Here is a 21,288-nt window from a genome sequence, read left to right as displayed (position 1 = left end):
AAGAATTTTATTATTTCAAAAAAGACATTTCAATTATGGGGATCAATATCTTAAAACAGAAGACGGAACTAAGTGTCAGCATTCCAGAAAAAAGGCAGACAATGCAATCCATCTTATTAAGTTTTTTTGTTTTGTTTTAATTAATCACCGATGTAAACCTTTTTTTGTTAATATATGAGAAAAAAAATGATGAAGTTTCCAGATATCAGCCTTAAAAACGTTGCAAAGAACACAGCAGCTGTTAGCAGCAGTAGATCGTTATCATGCTAATATCATAGGAACAATAAAAAACATGTAATGCTGTGAAAAAGTTTACAAAAAGATGGTGGTTTGGTACTCACAAAAGTAACGTGATGTATGTTACATGAATTAAATAGGTTACATAAGTTAAAGAAGTTATGCAAATTGAATATGTTACCTAATTCATGCACATAAGCTAAAATAAGTTCATGTTAACTCAGGACACAAACAACAGTCTCCAGGGGAAGATTTCAGTTTTTGAACCATCGAACTACCCACAACCTCCTCATTTGCTCCCGTCATAATTACTGCGGCTAGTAGTGGTCGAATAGTAGAAGCAGTTCGCCCATTCCTCAGCATAAATACGGGAATGATGATAACTGATGAGGACCATTTATTGCGTTGATAACATCTGTATTGTGTGAGCAGTTTCTTGTCATTTTTGTCAATTGCTGACCCCTAGAATAATCTTTCTTTGAAACACGTAATAATCTTGGTGTGTGTTTTTTGTTTGTTTTTAATGGCACCTCCTTACGACAAGACATAATAAAGCTGTTTATAAATAAAGAAAATAAAATCCCAATTTTATCCATTATATTCATCAAATTAATCCTGAAATATTGTTTCATCAAAACAAGTATTAAAAACAACGTTGTAGTTCCAGAATAGCAAGAAAGCCTTTTATTTTAACACAATCAAAACTTCCAGGTACATATCAAAGTGTAAAATCCTTGATAAGACAATGATCTTTTTGTCCGTGTGTGTTTTGGGGTGAATTTCTGGCACTCATACACACATACACACACTTATAAACATACCACACAGCTTCAATTAATACCTGAAAGGCAGCAAGTATAAAAGCAGGCTCCTGTGGGTCATTATCTCATCTGTTAGCATTGAGATTATAGCTGAGAGCACCTCCTCAGATCCATCACCGTGCATGATCTGTACTTAAGAAACGACTTTCTGCAGCCACTTTGATGAAGGCAGAAATGTGTTTGATGTCGGTCAACTCTGAGAGATGTGACGGGGAGAGGAGAACCCCTAACTGAGCTGACGTCAAGACAGCTACAATTCTGGCTTGTCTGCCGCTGCAGAGCTGCAACACGGAGATACTGGCAGGAAGGAAAGTCTTCAATATGTCTGTTAAAGAAAAGAGCATAATTGGAGAGTGAGTGTGGTCTGAAGTAGACAGTATACAGAGAATGCAGAAAATGCACTATTTGGAATCGGAGGAGAAAAAAAAAAAAAAAAAACTTTGAGCAGCCAAGGTCCAATTAGTGTGGTGTACGATGTGGGATCCAAACATTTGTTTACAAGAGGCAGTTTTTTTTTCCACAGCTTTCTCTCAGAATCGAGGGACACTGGTCAGATTCCATGGCGGCTCCACAACAGAGTGGGTGTGGCCACACCGCACAAACCTCTGGGCCTTTTGACATTACACTGCGCAACCATGAGGTCAGAGGAAGGCTCTTTCTTCCTTGGCACAAAGGAGTGATTTTTCACTCTCCCCGTGAGAACAGCGGCGAATAATGAACTCTCGGGCCCCTGGTATCACGTTCGGTTTCACACGCGTCAACTCCATTCTGGAGCGGAACAAAAGGGCAGTAGGAGAAACATTTGTGGGGAGGGAACAGTGTGCTCAGGGCATGCAGGGTGAGTTTGATGCATTTTAAGATTTTTTTTATTTTTTTTATGGCAATGACACTCTTGAGATTAGGAGGAAATTGTTTTTTTATATACATGTGCAAAATCCTTCTCATAGCGGGATCTGATGTCTTTGCAGGCTTTGCTGAACCCGCAACTTATGGCAGCAATATAGTCTAAGTAAAATCAAAGCTGCTCAAGCTGGAGCTGCTGTCCAGCATTTGTACAACACAGTGAGTTGAGCAAATGCCTAGATCTTAGACAAATCTTATTTAAATCTTTGCACTGAAGATGCAGTCTGCTCGCTCAGTCTGGTATCAAATTCGAGTCCACAATCAATCAGACTCATCTTGGAAATCAGGGAAATAATACACACAGCTAATGTAAGAGGATCTGATTTGACTCCATTTCACCTCGGATCTCACTGCACGTCTCCACCCACACTGCTTCGGTGAAATACCTCTCACCACAACTCAAAGTGAATATTCTCCTCTTACAGCGAGCAGTTCCCAACATGCTTCTTGTGGCAGGAATGTGAAGTTTAGTCAGATTTCAGCCTGTTTTTTGCCATAATTTAAAATTCATGTTGAGATTTTTTTTAAAAAGCAGAAAAAAAAATGTGTTCTGCCAAAAGAACGTTGCAGTTAAAGTCAGCGAAACAAGCTGAAAATAAATGTTCTGCTTTTCAAACATCACCAATTAAAGCCAGTGTTGCATTCATGATTGCAAACTGGCCGTTCTTTGACCAGAGCTAACTGTTAGCACTGTTAGCACCACGCAAGTGTATTTGTTTCATGTTAGACTGCTGCAGTGCGAGAGGGAAAACAGCACCATCAAGGTCATAGAGGCAACATAGTCCCACATATGTTGTATCTTAAAAAACAGTTAAGTGATGCCAGCGAACTCGACACACCTGGTGTTTATCAGCTGCGTTTCCTGAGTCTTCCTGCCCTGCATGATAGTTTCAAAGTAACAGTGAAAGGTTCAAATAGGAAATCTGTTTGTGGAGTAACTCTATTCTTATCCACTCCAAATACCAGCCTATCTTTTTTAAACTTTTTTTTATTACACCATTTTGTCACTTTCTCTGTCTACATGAAACAAATGCTTTTAGACTCCAGCCTATTTGAAATAATTTACAGTTTTGTTTTTGGACTCAAAAAAGAAAGTGCAGACGCCTCACCTACTCCGGTTGTATAGACATGAAATTGTCTAAATTTGAAGGAGAAATTATTGGAAAAATAAATGATCCCCCCAAAATACACATCTAATCAGTGGAGCAGAAATTTAAGGCGCTCAAGACAGAACAGGGAATTAAACCTGAGACGTCCATATAAACCAGCACCGGCACCCGGCCACCCCGCTCTGTGTCATCTGCTCTGCTAAACTATGAAGTATTTGGGAAAGGCCAGACGGATTAGGCTGCAGTTATTCTGACATGAAAAGCTGCACTTCATTCAAAAGCTCTCATGGCTGATTAATCACAAATTATGATCAAACAGCTGACTTGCAGGATCAACATATGACACCCTGCTCACAAGTCTGCATGTGTTTGCCTCGGTGTGCGGACACGCATGGGTTCTGTGTGTTTGTGTGCGATCACCGTCTCCCCAACGTCTGCAGACTCATTTTCCACAGCAGACGAAATGTGTGTCTGCACCCGCAGAGTGCACCACCTAATTAAAGTCAGCAGTGTCCTGACTTTCATCTGTGCAGCATCTGAAACTTTTCTGTGCAGGATCAAAACCGGATAGATATTCAGATATTTATTTATTTAAATATATTTATTCAATAGAAGATCTGGTTCAAAACTGGACCACATTTTGAATGAGCCGTGAAAACATGCGTGTCATCTGGAGGCTGATCGAGCACTCAAATTGGTGAAAAAGTGGAGAAAGGTGGGTTTACGATAACCTCAACTGACAACGTCCACTGGGTCTTTGCTGCACACATGGAGGAAGTGACTCCAAGTCAATCCTTGCTGAGAGCTGAGGAGTCAGCTGAGCAGCCGGGGGAAAAGATGGATTTCTTTAGGGGGTAGAACAAAGCTGTGAAGTCTGAGAAGGTTTAATCATCCTCATATCTGATAGCAGAGCAGCAGCAGCTGGATGACAAACATCTGGACGCCAGGGTTAGCGGAGATGGATGGAGCCCCTCAGCCAGCGGGGGGGCTGTGAACGTATTGACGACCTGAACTGTTTCTCACTCAATTGTTCTTAAAATACATTTTTAAAGATATAGGGTTGATTGAACTGTAATTTAATAGTTTAGGAAGAGTTTTAAAATATTATATTCTAGGTCCTAATTGTGATTTCCTGGTGCAATATTAATGTCGTTTTGGGCAAAGAACAACCAATTTTGAAGGAGTCAGCACTATGACTTTTGGTTTTACACAAAGTATAAAAAAGATTAGAAAACCATGAACGCATATATATATATATATATATATATATGTAACGTTAACAATTAAACAAATGAACTACACCTAATTTTGGGGTTTTGTAATGGTGTAAAAAATGTTGGGATTCATCATTATTAACCAAAAATGTTATGGGCCTTAATGAAAATCTTGTTGTTTTCTATGACAAAAAATTGGGATTGGGATTCTGTGTGACGTGTTGGGATTATAACAACACAATTTGGTTTTACCATAACTAATGTGATTTTTTTTTTTGCCTTTTTTGGAACACTACACCAAATTTTGGGGTAATTCGTGCAACATCTTCCTTTATCACTACAAGAAAATGTGTATGTACCCTAAAAGCAATTTTTTTTTTTTTTACTTTCAAGGACACGACCACCTTTTGGGAATTGCCTTGTTAGCAATTATAATAAATTGGCGACCCCTTTGCAAATTTGGGGAACATGACAAACAGCCGATTGCACATATCACAAATAGCTAACTTTTCGGACACTACACCAGATTTGGATCTTTTGCATTCACTGTGACAAATTTTGGGATTACGCCAAAAGTAATTTTGAGCCTAATTTGGGGTTAGTTGCACTACGCACTGGGATCCTAACACTATAAACATCATAACTAACGTGTTTTTTGTAACACTACACTAAGTATGTGTTTAGAATGTATGATATCCTATATTGTGGATTACCAGAAGGCGTTTGTATTGGCCCATTAAAAAATGTTGATGTAAAAATGTGCCTTTACGGGTCAAAATTTAGGACATCTGGCAATATAATCAATATCGAGAGGTTGATAAACAGTTTTGGACAATATAACATTTAACAATACCAGTTTATATATATATATAATTGTTATTTAATTAGTTTCCATGGTAAAGAAATATTGTTCTTATATATTAGTGTGTTGCAATATTATTATTGTTTAATTTCAAACAGAATTTTAATCAGCAATTGAAGTTGTCATAAATTTAATTGTAAAAAAAAGAAAGACAGAAATGAAGAGCAGTGGAAGAGATGATGAGCAAGTGAGGGTGCATGAAACAGAGAATGCAAACTCAGCTCCGTGTCACCTTCTGACATTTATACTGCGACTGTTTCCTTGCCACAGTACATAGAGACCGTACAGATAGTTGTTGGCATTTCAGTCTACGTCTCCCAGAAAGCAGCAGGCTGCTGCAGCATGAATTCAACATGCTGCATTAAGAGCTTTTCTCCCTTCAGGCAACTGTAATTCTGGGCTATTTCGACCCTGGTGTATCTGGCACAGTTTTGGTTATCTTTGCTCAAAGGGCCAATGAAACCACAGCTGCTCCATGGCTCATTGGCTGCTGAGGGGTTATGAGTTAATCCTGATTGGTGACTTTCTGAGAGAACACACCCATGTTTTTTTTTTTTTTGGTATGGGGGTGCTTGGATCAAATTAGCATATTTATCCATTTTCATTGCAGTGTGGAGGATATCTAACCTAATTTTGGAATATTTTTGGGCTCCAAGTGACAAATATGCGATATCACCAAATGTAAAAAAAAAGACATCTCAGCTTGTGCTCTGGCCTCCAGAGTTGCTCTTGGAATCTTAATTCTACGCGGGAATAATCATCAAAACCATTTTAACAATCTTGAAACAAACTTTATGCCAGCACACAATAGTAAATATCTTTGCTGTAGATTGAAGTAATCAGAAAATAATCATTTCTGATTGGAAAAGTCAAGAAGTGTGCCAAACAGGCGTACTGCACCACGGCACCACTTCTCCCACTACACTGCTGGGTTGCTGGGCAAAATTTAGAACGGGCCTGCCTCCATACAGGAGTGGCTTGGTGGATGGTAAATGTGTGTGACGTCTTAGCCGGCGTGTTTCTCTAACCCCCCTGTGTATCGCGTGTCTAGACCTCACCAGCACTACTTCTGGAAAGATCATGTGACCCTCAAGGAGCATAGGACTTCAACAGCCACACATCAAGTCCATTTATTTTTTCTTCGTTTTCGATCAATTCTTCCCCTTTATTTCAGCCTAAAATCACACAGGCTCAAATAAGTGAAACTGAGGGAACGTGACAGAAGTGGAACCCAGCGGCAACGACACATGGCTGCATTAGAGCGAGGTTCAACCTGCTAATACCAGCTCGCCTTTGAAAATGTTCAAAGTCTTCCCCCCCTTAATTTAGGTGAATAATCAGTCATAAGACTTAAATATCAGATTTATTTTCAAAACAAGGCAGCGGAACGCTTCACTGATTATCAAAGAGATTGAGACAGATATGAAATCTGTACATTTTAACACAATCTCAAGATTTAATTCCTTTTAGGCTGAAGTGCAGATGTATTATGCAGTGAAGTTGTAGTAGAATTACAAGTTACATATTATTGCAAAATAATACATGTACTTTTATACATCTATTGCTGTATTTTGTGCAAAACATAAACTATATATGTTTTGTATTTCAATCCCAAATACATTTGATCCAAAATTATGTTCATGAAAAAAAAATGTAAGAAATAGTTTTAAATAAATTGCAGTTAAAAAAAATGTTTTAAACATTAGTATCATAAAAATATCTTTCAGTTCATGAATCGAGGTCATTTTTCAAATTGTGTAAAAGGCATGACATGAATAATAATACAATGTCTATGTAGATGTAGATAAAGTTTATCTGATTATTGATTAAAAAATGTACTTGTGGAGGATTTTAACATCACTGATGCAACTACTCAGCAATAAATTGGAACAACAGCTATTTCCATTTGTTTTTCTCTGTGATGGACATATTGTAACACCTACCATACAAAAATCACACTCCATTACAGAGATATTAATTCAAAAGCATCAAATTGCAGTTGAAAAAAAAAATCCATTCAGGAAAAGAAAAAAATAATTAGTGAACTTTTGGTGACCAGGCTTTTGCTACTTACAAAAGTCCACTAAAACTTAATAGTCACCTTCATCCAGAGACAGAAATATGAGCACGGAGCCATAAATACTTCTGATGGAAACCTAAGTAGCCGGCACACTCAGGAAACAAATAAAACATCTTTATGAGCAGGATTTTATGATCTTAATAGGCACACTCCCGGTCCAGTGGCCTCTAAGTGCTCCGCTGGACAGGTCTGTGTTTCAGAGCCGACTTCAGACACCAGCTACTGTCTGCAGATACACGTACAAAACTCTGCACAACTTACTGTTTTCATTACGCTGGATAATTTAAAGAACACTTTCTCTGCCTGTGAAATTGCAATAAATCCCCATTAGCCGTGACCAATTTTGCACATTAAGACAAAGAATATGAAACTAATTGATACACAGCAAACACAGTATGCCATATTGTCGGTGTAATAGAAGATAAGGTGAAGGAAACAAGAAACATAGGTTTTTAAACAGAATCTTTGATTTGAATGTGGTGATTAAACTGCATATTTTCCAGTTCATTTCATTCTAAAACCACATTTTCTTTTTAAGAAAAAATTAATTTGGTAAAGAGGTGATTTTTTTTTTCACTGTACAGTACAGTAATTAGTTTTAAGTATTTTGTGGTTGTACCTACATTTAAAAGAGGTTTTTCTGAAAAGTGGGTGAAATGATCACCACTACTGTCAGGTTTCCTATAGGATTCTCTTTTTTTTCTTTTTCTTTTATAAAAAAAAATATTAGTACTCAACAGTGAACAATTCAATATGAGTATAATGAGATTTATGATAGTTTATGGTGCATTAAATACAAAATATTGGCAGAATACTAACACATAAATGTTTGAACTTTTAACGTCTTGTAACCTTTTTTTTTTTTTTTTTTTTAACCCTAAACGTATCTTCTTGGTTCCAGAAAAGAATGTGAAGCTGCTTTTATTTTGTTAGCAACACTCAATCAATTTTTTGTGTAACTTTTCTTTTTGCTTAATAACTTGATGACATTAACACAAAGTGAAATTAAGTGAGGTAGAGGGCGAGACATGTCTCTTTCTCTGCGTTATATTTCTTCCCTCAGAGTTCGTCGGCTCTTTGAAGCCGGACGGGGCAGGTTATCTGAGACCTTGTTTCTTTTGTTCAACAGACAATGCAGGCTCGTTGGGCCATTAGTTTCTCTTTGTAGGTGCTCGTCTAGGTGTTATATCCACCCTGTCCCTGCTGATACCGCAAAGACAACCTAAAGAAAGCACCATGTGGACAAAGAAAGCCTTCTGGGGACGGAAAATACCTTTCCAGGCATTCCTTTCCAGTCAAAGTGGAATCGCAGCTAAAATGCAAATCATCTTAATAAAACATCAGATTCAACTTGAGGATATAAATCTACAGAAAAGAAGGTAATAGCAGCTGGCAAAAGACTAATAACAATCTCCTCTGATTCAAGAGAACGTAGTACTCTGCTCAAGTGGTGAAATCTCATTGGTGCAGAAAAGGAGAGCTGCGATTGGCTGAGGAGGGAAAATATTCTGTGTCGACTCAGCGCTGGGACCTGTTACGCCAGATGCCCTCCTCTCGTCCCCTGCAATGTTTGCAGCTCCACGCACGCGATCCCTCGCTCCGCTTGGCTGCACCCTCTCATCGCATTACTTCTGCTATTCTAACTCCTCCATCAATTATGCACTAGAATAACTCAGGGCCCTGATGGAGCCAAGACATAAAAGGGGATCATCAGCACGAGCGCTCGCAGCGTCTGCCTGCGTGTTCCCACCGTGCTGCTGCTGCGACCAGTGATATGAGCGCCAAGGTACCAGCTCACACAGGGCAGCAGCGGTGGCAAACACCAACGGATGGTGCATAGAACAAACACGGCTTGTACGATCATTGTTGTGTTAGTAGGTCAATCAGGCAGATGACATTGGAAAAAAGGTGCAAGTTCAACAAAGTCATAAAGCCTTATTTCGAGATGAGTAAAAGTTGCATGCAAAATGTGCTTATTGATGATGAAACTTGTTTCACGGTAACTGATCTAGATTCGGTGTTTATTTTTCAGAGGGAAGGTTTGGGTTAGCGTGGTCAAGAAACACGTCTGTAAAGCAGATTATTTGGTTGCCACATCACAAGAAGCTCTTAAGAAATGAAAAAACATGTTATATGCCTTTACCTATTTTAAATGTTTTATTTGGGATTACTTTTATAGCTCACATCAAGTCTTTTTGACGAGATTCAAGGTCAGAAAGTGTTTTGCAGTGGCTTGATGTTCAGGAATTTTGTCAGAGACATTGTGCCTCGCAGAATTTCTGTTCGATACCATTTTGTGCTCCTCCTTCATTGGCCCACATTCAGCCTTTATCAGCCTTCCATGCTAAACGATCAAATTGAAATAGTATTTAGGTAAAAATGTTCAAATTCTACATCTAATTGATGTTTAAGTAGGATGATCAGCATTATCTCTGCCAATGCAACATTTTCCATTTGTGAAATAATGTTCTAGCTCTAAAATCCAGATTTTCTGCAAGCAAGAGGTTAAAAAAAACTGGCGGATCAGAAAAAGTTATTTTCATTTCCAACAGAATTTAACAGAAAATGTTCTGCAGGTCTCTGCAGTGGGAGAAAGAAAATGTTACCGAAATATATATAATTTGACAAAATATTGTAAATGAGCGTATCTTCCTCTAAAACTTGTAATTTGTCAATTTCGCTGACAGATTTGTTGCTCCTTTTTTTAGTAAAGTCTGACTTTAAGGGCTCAGTAACAGACACAAAAGACTTCAGAAGGAGGAGGTGTTTTCCAGTAGTTGCGTGTCGGATCAGAAAAGATCAGAAACTGCTCATGTGACATCCCAGGATTCGTAACCTACTTTTATTCCCTGAAACAAAATGGAGTCGAATTTGGAAAATGGCTGCCTGTGCACACACTCCGCCACACACCACAGAAAAAAGGCAAAAAGAAGAAGTCAGCCACGTTTATGGAAAATATACAGATCTTGGCAGTCTGAGAGTTCAATTAATGGCTCTGCAACTCAAACTGTACGATGATAAAATACCAAAAACAATTTAATCACGGTCATTCATCACCAAAGTAGCACAGGCCAGGAAAGGATTTGTGAGAAAAAAAAAAAAGAAAAGCCGACATAATGGCGACCCCGCCATTAAAGTCGTGGCGGTTCTGACCTGGATTTCTCCTGGTTGCGTGTGAAGGTTTGTCCAGATCTATCGTGAGATCACAAACAGCTTTTTTAATATTTCATTGGTCCCAAAGCACCAAGTGCGCTGAAATCCAACAGGAGGAAACACTTTGAGTTTCAACAGGCCAGAGAGCCACACAAAAGGTCCCGCAAAGTCACACCAAGTTCACGAAGCATCGTTTGTTCTTCACATACAGATAAATAACATTCAGCCTTTCAGTATTTTTCACCACGGGAGACTGAAAACAGAAAAACAAGCTCAAATTCCTTCACTGTTGTGGTATGAAAATCACAGTTCCCAACTATCATCAGATAAACCCTCATACCCAAGTGATTACATGAGACATTTGAACCCAGGAAAGGAAAGCGATTAGCCATCAGCAGAAAGGCATATTTTGCTTCATCAGAGATGTTCTGGTTTGTCTTTGTGGCTAAAAGAAAAAAATGTCTACTGTACGTGTAGCTCAGAGGCTTCATCACTCTGTGAATCACACATGATTCATGAAACTGACTGGAAAAGTAATACGCTCACACATCAGCTTCATCTGAATTCTTCCAAGATACACAAAAAGCTAAAAGTCAGCAGCCATCAGGGAAAATTGTCCCAATGAGGAGGAACACGCAGTTTTTGTTTCAGGCCTCCCTCCAAAGCCGCATTGACCCAAATGTAGTTCCAGAAACATTTACTTGGAGGTTTGGCCACTGCTGTCAAAATGATCACATTTGCTTTTGATCAAGTATGCATTTCAAGCCAGTTTACATTTCAGCTGTAACTGTGTATGATTTGAACCTTCTAATGTGCCAATTTTCTCATTACCTCCATTTGTCTGAAACCAGAACAGACAGCAAAGCCTTTCCTGTCACCTTGCATAATAAAATTGCTGACATCACAGCGAACAAGTCAACCTTTTAACTTTGGCAAATTAAACGTAGTGATTAGTACAAAAGACTGATTCACTTAAATAATCTACAAATAAGAGAGATCTGGAACATCTGCTTCTGAAGTCTTCCAGCTTTCACTCAAACTCGATGAATGAACTCATCTTTGACATTTACTCTACCTCAAAAAATAAAGTGAAATGCACCTTGAACTTCAACACTGCAAAAATGTTTCTCTTGTCAAGTCATATTGTTGATTGTAACTCATAAAAGCACAGAAGAAAAATACCCAGTCAAATGACATAACCTTAAACTATTTGCAATACAAATGAATGTGCTTCAAGATTTTCTGAAAAAACAATGTAGAGTGAGAACAAATGCAGCAGTAGAAACAAGAAAAAAAAATCCTTCTTCAATCAATTTTATGAAATCAATTTTAACAAAAAGAAAAGTATGTTACACAACGATACAAATATTTGTTATTTTGCAGCTTAGAGCTGGACAATATAACCCAGGTTTTAGCGACTATTCTACAAATGTACCCGAAATGCCTCACAGGCAAGTTATTAGACGTTAGCTAGGCAGCTGTGCACAGAGAAGCCTCCCGTCACACACAACTGGGACAGGTGTGGTCAAAAACAGAAGCAAGTAAAATAAGGTGTTTCAATTTCAGATTTATTTAAGGTGAAACCAAGTGATTTAATTACCTGCCCGATTAGTGCCTGTGTATGTTAAACCATAATGGCTCACGGTCGCTGATGACATTTACTCCTCAGGTATTGAAATTTGGCACCGAATCACAAGGTATTTTTTTTTTTTATATCTGATAGAACCAAATTGGTCTGTGCCATAAAAATATCGTCGTTCTGTAGCCCTACATACGACAGGAGAAAATGCATGAAACCAGTGGACTTGTATTGGGAATGGGTTGAAATAATGCTTCTGCACAAGGAAAACGGGAGCATGAAATGATTTTCTTTTAAACTTGCCATTTGTAAATTGTTTCACAGGAAACCTTTAAAACAACAAGCAGGTCTTGACAAACCATCTTGACTAATGTTTAGTAGTCACTGGGATGGCTGAGCACCTACCCGGCTATCTTTGATACTTTGTGATGCCCTGCAAACAGCAGCAGCCGGGCCCAGTCTGTTAGCAGCTTAGTGGCTCTTTAGGACCTTTTTGGAAGCACTTTTTAGAAGCTTTACTGCAGTCATTAGGAGCTAAGGCTGATTAATGTGAATGGTCAGGCAGGGCCTGGCTTTCTGAGGGAAGAACAGAGAGGGGTGAAGGGTCCCACAGGAAGTGTTTTGTGTCTCCACACAAAGGGAAGGCTGACCTCTTAAGCCCCTTAGAGCCTCTTTGCTAATACCCTCACCGGTGCCTACAAAGACACAGAGGATGCCATTTCACCACTCACATTTAAACAGCATACACAAGAAAGAGCCCCACCAAGATTAAAACGGCAGAAAAGTGAACCTCTGTGCAGCGGAGTGAGACTGTGTGAGATTAAGCCTGAAGAGTCCCCCACTAATACATTGACTGCCGCGCATATCAAACAGAAGAAGCCAAACTCACACAGTATCTGATCTTTACACAATGGCTCTTATCAAGTTATTTTATCTACTGGTGAGTCATAAATAAAGTTTTATTCTTGTACTACAGAAAGAATCTGGTACTGCAGAATATTTTTTTTAAACCTGTTCACAATACCTGTCGCTGCTGCTGAAATTAGATTAGATCTTAGATTTAAGGATTGATTTCCCACTTACTGTTCCATCTTCTTTTAAAATAAAGGTTGAGATATGATCTCCTGCCCCTGTGACATGCCTTAATCTGTCTACTTCCAAGATACGAAACATTAGTTCATCAGACCACGTTGATTTGTAGAGCATAAAGGCTGAAAGGATCACACGGTCGTAGATGATTTTTCACTTATTTTAAGCATAATATTTCTAGAACAATATTTATTTTATAGGGATTCTAGTGTTGCGTTTATTCTCGTCCCTTTTGTCGTCCCGACAGTGTTTTAGAAAATTCCTGAAATGATGGACGTTTTGCTCCAATTCAAGATTATATCCATTCTAGTGAAGCAATTTACTTTTTTCAAGACGTTGACACTTAATTCTCGAAAATTCCTGACAAAAGTTGACTTACATTGGGCTATGTATATGGTTGTTTCATTTATTTCTAAAGAATTATTTTTGGGTCAAGAGCCATTTTTTTTTAAGGTTTCTGGTGCTGCTGTATTCTTGTTTTTGTAAAAGTAGTAACACCCCTCCCACCCCCAAAAAAATTTAAATTAAAAAAAACCTTTAGCAACTTGATATATTGAAAACAGTTTGAAGTTATTGTTCTGCAAATATTTTCCATCGCTGTTACATTTTCAATATCAAGTGACATTTTTTTCTTAATTGTTATACATTTATTTACCTTACTCTGTCTTTTTTTTTCAGATAATGACACTCAGTTTTAGAAAATGATTGAAACAAGTTGACATGCGTCTCTATGTGCAGATTTTTTTTCGCTTGTGCAAATTCACTGTGATTTTTCTTTACTGTAGAGAAGTAAATTAAATTCATCCTGTATTCTTTTCAAGATACTCAATCTTAGAAAATTCTTAAAACAATTAGACTGCAATATGATTGAACTAACCAGCAATTTGTTCTCAGCAACATTTTATGTATGAAGAGCCACAGTATTTTCATGGATAGTAACGATGTAATCTGCCTTATTCTTGTTTTGGCAAGATACAAAGACTCGAGCTGATTTGTATTGGAAACTAGATGAGAGGATCATACTGCATTTTCACTTCTAAGTTTAATATTCTAAATTCAAGGACATTTCTTCTGGACTGATTCTAGAAAATTCTTGAAACAAGCTAACTACTCTTGGAACCTGGTTGGAGTAACCATGGTGCACTGGCAGCCTTATTGTTCATATTTCAGGAAAACAAGACTTTAAGTCTCAAAAATGTATAATAGAAGACTAGAAAATGATGGAAATTGTTATGATTAAAAAGTACTAGCAAAAGTTTCTTGTGAAAGCAATTAATCTGCTGTGTCACAACTTGGGAGAAATATTGCTATAAACCAATAAACCCGTCATACTTATTAGTAATCTCTCGTCACCAGTTTCTGTCAATCATTCCCTGGAAGCCTACGGCCCCTGCATTATTAGTCAAAGCGTAAAGGGAGAGCCAGGGCAGCTTCTCTCTGCAGGCAGGGTTGTAGACAGCATGAGGACTGACGGGTGTCTCCACAGGACAACTTCCCCCCCACTGCAGAAAGCCGAAACTCTCAGCTTAATTGACCTGAGGGTTTGGTCTTCTTAAGTACATTCTGTAAGGTACAACTGATTAAAGTACACAGAGTGGGAGGAAATTGACATGATATTAGTAACTGAATATGGGAGATTTCCTATCCTAGATGTGGCGCTCTTTCATTTCATGCACGGAGAGGCTGAGGAGCTGCGAGGAGGCCTAATGCTCCTGCACTTTGTAATAAAATAGAAGGTAAATCTCAGATAAGATGCCTCTCATGCTCAGCTCATTGATAGCTTCTGAAGCCTCCGGTGCAGGAAATCACATTCACTCAGCTCTCTTTGATGCCTTTTGAGATTGACACTTCCTCAGGGTGGAAACACTGGTTCTGACCCCACCCTGGGACTCCGCGGCCTGGACACTGCTACACCGTTGTAGCCTCTGGCCTCTGCTGCGGAAGTTTCTCTCACCCCCACAAGTGTGTTGTCCCTCCTGTTACAATCCCCCTGCCCCACCTAAAATAACATGTGCACATTCTCCGCAACCACCTCTCCCTCACCCGTCTCCTCCTTCTTCTCTCATTCTGTCTCTGCATAGCTAAAAAACGGCTACGGGCCGCTGAGTACGAGCGGAACAATAGCGGCCTTTCAGGCGGTCTGTGCCGGCGCTGGGAGAGGGCTGCGGTCCTGAGACCCAGTCAATATTTGGACGTGGTTGCCTTTTTGTGTCCGTTTTTAATCCAAGCGGAACCGAGCGGCAGGGAGCCGGGAAAAGGCTGAGAGGGGAAAGCGAGGGTAAACACTGGAAACAATACAAATGGGGCAACTCACAATGCCACAGGGAAACTATCACAACATCAGCTCGCCACCAAGTGAAAAATGTAGTATTGTTTCTTTAAGTGGAGATTAAAAAGAGAGCAGTGTAAGAAAAGTAAATAGCGGAGGTCATTCTGCTATGCACAAGGGTTTTTCTGAGGTATTACTTCCACCACAAATAACCAGGCATGTCCAAAGACTGAGGGAAAAACACAATTTGGATCATCAGAGAGGTCTTGTATGTAAATACTTCTACCAAAGATGAAAACAGACCCGTGAAAAGATTCTTTGATTGTCTTATGGAGAAATATGTTGCATCTGCTATGGGAAGCTTTGGATGGGCATTATCGGGGGATTAAAGGAAACCCCTGGGGTGACGGTGCTCTCCCTGAATGCTGGAATCCCTCTCTCCCCAGCTGTCAGGTCGTTAGTCCCACCCAATGAGCTTCTTCGATGAGGAGGGGTATCAGTTTCCATGGCGTCGAGGACACAAACAGCTAGGGAGATTAGGGACGGAACTCGGCCCTGATTCTTCGTTGATCCCACCTATCAGCAACAAATAAACACCTTGGGCAAAGGCAGCGCCTGCGTGCGGACCATATGGACCCGGGTGGGCTTTAATGAAGCAGCTAAATAGCTGGTGAGCAGGGAATTCACTAATAGCTCCTTGTCAGAGCAGCAGTAACTACCCGACTCTTACACTTTCTTCCATCATTTGGTTACTGACACAGCCGGCGAAGCTGACAGGGAACATCTGTGGCTCATTTTTCTTACATGAGCTTCTCCACCAGGAAATGCTGCAGCTTTTGTTTTACAGGTTTTGATCTATTGTTGTGATCGGGATGTTTTTATCTGGGTGAAACTCTCTTACAGAGCCTACCGAATACAGGTTATAAGGTGTAACTCTGACTGTTTAAAATGTTTTACAGGGCACATTAAATTCACTTTTTTTTTCATATTGTATGAAGTGTTGATAGTATGTAACTGATGGCTTTATCGATAGCTAACACAACAGCTAATACTTAATTAGTATGTGATTAATGAAGATGCTGTGTATTAACAACATTTAACGGCATGCTTTTTAAAAGTTTATAAATTATATTCTATGTTAACTGATGGTTAATAAAGGAATAATTAATGCTTTATTATTATTATTTAATAACCATTTACAACTTGTTAACTGTTTTGTCCTCCTCATCGTTCCTCGTCAGTATGACCAGAGTGACGGTGAAGCCGCCGTTGTTCTTCATCACCGTATCTGAAACCAAACCTACAACAAGCTTTGTAATTACACTTCTACAGATGTATTTGTTAAAATTCTTGTGTTTCTGGGGATTCTTTGATTGTCAGTTTCTCACTTTCCAATAAGCCTTTGTGTCTGTGATTATAAATGTTAGTATCTCTGTAATTGAGGGTCTTTTCACTTAAATATGTCAAGTCTCCAGTGCTGCTGGCCTTTTTTTACAACCTTGAACTGTTGAAATGATCACTTGAGGGGACGAATTATGAAAAACATATAAACTTATACAACCATTTATAAAGTTTAAAAAAGTGGAACCGAGTCCTTATGATTTATAAACTTGTGACACTGCTAATAATACTTTGTAGATATGATCAGTGAATTGTAGAGCCTTTACGCATCCCTCTTTAATTACAATATCGGAAACCACAACCAGAAAGAGTCAAACAACACACATACCTACATCCTTTTCACAGATTTCTGTGCTATTGTTGATATTTTTTGGGGGGTTTAAATCCAGATTAGGAGCATCCCCACACTTTCCAAAGAAGCGTAGCAGCCATGTGCACAGCTTGCGCACAGACACACACACACACAACACCCCCAGGCAAATGGAGCGATTCTGCATAGACAGAACAACGCAAAAGATTTTACTGCAGCCGCGACACCAAGCAAATTACAGCTGACTGACAAATACCAAAATGACACAATTATCTGAAGTCTCTTTAGTTCTTTTTGGAGGATTTAGTATAAAAAACAACAAGGAGTCATTATATCAATTTTATATGAGCAGTTTCTTTTGAACAAGCCTCCCTGATACTGGAGTTTTTTTTGAATTTCATTAAGTAGCTTACACTATCACAGCTCCTCGCTGTCACTATGGCAGCTTTTCAAACTCCAGGCGAGGATGAACCATCCTCAGGGCTGTAAATCCCTCCTCCACCGCTCCAAGTCCTGCTCATCTCAGACTAATCAGCATCAAGCATCAGCGCCGTAAGATTTTACTCTGAGATGAGATCACCGCAAACACGAACACACGTTAATCTAAATTACAAAAAGGCTCCTTTCAGCTCCTTTGGAACAATAGAAAAACATGAAAATGTCAATGCATTTCCATTTTTCACGACTCACTTCCCATTTCAATTCCAGAGCTCCTGTAGGGGATTTCATGAATGGCTGAGTATGGACTGCTGCTCCGGATGCCATTTTTCCCCACTTTGGTCAAATATGTAGCAGAGAAGGCAGAAGAGGGGGGTAAGAAAGCTCATCTGGAAGTTGGGACTGTACCGCAGCAGGTTCCCAGGGCTCCAATACTGAGCATAGTTACATTAAACAGCGGGGATCCAGGGCCCAGCGGGCTTGTATGGAATACTGTTAGGTTCTGCTGCGGGTCAGGGGGGCCCCCAGCCTGTAAGCATCGTCCTCTCTTACATTATACAGCTCGGGTCAGGTTTAGATTAAAGTCATGAATGAGAAAAGGAGACATTCATTTAGAGTTACTCATTTATTTAGCCTCCATTCTGGCTAGACAATGCCCAGGCGGGGTGCCGTGGCGGGGCCGTCATCGGGCCCCATGGCCGGCGGTACTGCCCCGGTTTTGACCCTGACAACGGTCCCCTCTGTGCTGCTTAACCCACAACTTGCCTGGTTACTACCGAGTGTGTGACCTCAGCATGTGTGGATATCTCACAAGACTGAGCCCCACGCTGTGCCTTGGCCGCTGCTGAAATACCCCTGTGTACCCCCTTATTGTCTGCCCCAGCGTGGGCCGGGAGGGGGGCAGAGAGGGCGGAGGGGACACTTGGACGGGGGAGCATGGCAACCAAGAAACCAGACTTGGGAACTGGGAACTGCTTGAAGGCCAAGAGGGGAAAAAAAACCCAACCTGCAGTCAGGGAGTGGGATAGAAAGCGCTTATCAGACTCAGATATCTTTCTGTTAGCAGAACAGGAACTCCATCGGCTGTCTTTAATGTCCCCATCACATTTGCATTTGTATCATCAACATCCTTTCAGTTCAGCTCCTCTATTCCAAACTCTCTGAACACACTTTGCCTCCGGGTCACCATTACAAAGGCCCACAGCACCCTTGATGTGTGTTTTGACTATGACGCCCAACAAACCAGTTTCTTGTCGCTGAGCAAATGTCGATGTGAAAGGACAAACTTTGACTCATGCCGAAAGTGCAGCCTGCTAATACAAGAGCGAAGAGAAAATAGTCCTGTCCGACTGAAACAAAGTGACACACACTCATTATATCACTATGTGCTCAAGTGCCAAGAGTGAGGCACTGAGTCACCAGGGGAGGTGCCCAGGCACACACAGGAGGACGTTTAGCAGGAGAAATGTCACATTAGTATCCAAACAGGCATCTGTGCTCATATCCAAAAGTTGTTGGCAAAAACTAATCAGGAAGGAAAGTTTTTAACTGTCAATCAACACAACAACTTAAAAATGAGCATCACTTTCAGAGCAAAGCAGTGTGTTACTCTAACAGCCGAATTAATAATCAACCACATAAACCAGAAGAGGACACCGAATATCTACAAACTCTCACAGGATGAGTCTCAGTTTGGCACAAACACTGCTCTGTCATTTCTAATCAATGACAGCAGATTGACTCAGCATTATATTAAAGCAGTGAAAGCAGCAGGCACAGCTCCCCGTATTACATTTCTAACAGCACTTGTTAACACTTCTGTATTTAATTTTCAAACTCAATGTGGAGCAAACAGTGAGCACTGATGTGTAATAGCGCGTAACGATGCGTATTAGCGGACAGTCTGTGTGAAAACGTCCTCGTGTTCCGCTGAGATTTATGCTGTTAAATGTGCACAGTGGACAAAGACGATTCAGATATGAAGGACATTTAAACTGTAATCATCACAACAATCCATCCATGGGGTCAAAAAAATAGAAGGCTGCAGCAAGGTGTGAAACAAGAGTCAATTTGTCAACCTTGTGTTTGCAGAAGAAGCCTTAATGATGAAGGTAATTCAAAGCAAATGTTTTGTCATGATATGCATTGTTACAAATTGGTGTAATAACAGATTAGCTTTTAAACTGAGAGTATCAAATGTTGTGCTTTGCTTCCTAAAGTGGATTACTTTGATTAATTTAAGCACTTGTAAGTCTACAAACGGAGCACCGAGTGCACCGACAGGAATATACAGAGCATTAAGTCAACCAACTGCTGCAAACCGGTCAGAGAGCAGCTGCAAGCGGGCAACGTCAAGGCTGTAGTGAGCCGTCTCATGCGGGCGCAGGGAGCTTCTGTATGCCGGTGCGTCCCTACGGGAAAGCGGGTGTGCGGGTTACTTACTTGGGGTTGGTTCGGTTCCAGAAGACGGCGTATCGGTCGGACACCACCTTGGAAGCCGGGTCCTGGCCGTACACACACATCCCGATGATGAGGATGAGGAAGAAGATCATTTCCACCTGCAGCATATTTGCTCTGGAACTCCGATGAAGACAATTTGATGTGAAGTCCCTCCTGGTTCGGGTTAAAATGTTCTGATGAACGTGGTGCTGAAATGATGTGATGACCAGGGATGACAGCCCACTTCGCGCTTTTTATTCTCTCCTTTAACAGAATGAAACCTTCAATGTCTTTCTCTTCTTTTAAAGCAGCAAGTTCAGTCTGCGTTTTAACAGTCAGTTCATTTCCTCTGCACTGAACTCCTCATTCACTTTGATAAAATAACAGATCGACTTCAAGATAAAGAACCTCTCAATATTTCTGCTGAAGCCACGAACGGTCTTCCGTCGGCTCAACTCCGCTCCGCGCAACGAACAGTTTCTCCAACTCGCAGTGAATGTTCCAAAGAGGAGGCAACGCTGCAGGGAAACAATGTAAAAGACAATAAATGTCCCTCGGTGCAGAAATGAAAAGAGCAGAGACACAGTCTTCGTGCCGTCCGTCTTTCTCTAGGATCTCTCCTCCTGTCCGCTGCGGATCACCAACAAGACTCAAACCGGCAGCTTCAGCTGCAGCTGAACCCGTAGTTTCCCGAACACTCCGGTCCTGCCGAACAGCAACGCATGCAGTGAAACAAACCTCTCCGCCAGTCGTAAACGCACACAATCTAAGGGTCGGATGTCCCCTGATGAGCGGCTCCGCCACGTAACCGAGTGCGCACGAGAAGCGGTGTTATGGATCTGGTAGAAGCAAACCAAGTCGGCAACGCTCTGGCTCCTGCTGCCATGCTCTCCGTGACTAACCCCCCCTCCCCTCTAGCCCCAACGCCACCCCCCAACCCCCGCTTCATCCCTCCTACTGTGCCAGCCGGGGAACACTGGAAAAAATGTTCGTCTTGACGGTTGAAGCGTTTTGTCTCACAGACTGTTGAATCTTCTGGAGGGGTTTTTTTTTGGGTTTTTTTTTTCCTAAAAGGAAATGAAGAAAAATGCAACATGGATTCAAGAACTTTGCTTTATTTTCACTTTATGATGGAAATCTTCTCAAAGCAGATCAGTAGCTTAAACTTTGAAAAGACGATAGAATGTCGCCAATTCACGGGGAGAACAGTTGGTGTGTTCACTGCATGGGCAGGATGTCCTAATCAAGTTACATGTGGGATTTTGAGTGCAGCCGCCGCAGCGATGTTTGTTGTTGCAGATATTTCTTGCAGTGTACAGTTTCACGGTTGCGCGCAGCCTCATTGGCTTGGATTTTGAATGACGGGCGTTTCGCTTACAAAAAC

At 40.5% G+C, this 21,288-nt stretch overlaps 1 protein-coding gene across 1 annotated transcript in view; it reads right to left on the bottom strand.

Moving 5' to 3' along the window:
• Nucleotides 1–20,782, bottom strand: part of LOC138625296 (ephrin-A5b-like) — a 79,600-nt gene extending 58,818 nt beyond the window's left edge. Inside the window, exon 1 of the mRNA XM_069706122.1 lies at nt 19,908–20,782. Coding sequence (XP_069562223.1) covers nt 19,908–20,032 — 125 coding nt within the window. The 5' untranslated portion in view covers nt 20,033–20,782. The remainder of the gene's footprint in view (nt 1–19,907) is intronic.
• Between the last annotated feature and the right edge of the window lie 506 nt (nt 20,783–21,288).

Source organism: Brachyistius frenatus, unplaced genomic scaffold (genome assembly GCF_029030835.1).
Source record: "Brachyistius frenatus isolate BFR_SWC_R1_liver_20210118 unplaced genomic scaffold, ASM2903083v1 Contig_3, whole genome shotgun sequence".
Taxonomy (NCBI): domain Eukaryota; kingdom Metazoa; phylum Chordata; class Actinopteri; family Embiotocidae; genus Brachyistius; species Brachyistius frenatus.
This window is presented reverse-complemented; position numbering and strand designations above follow the sequence as displayed.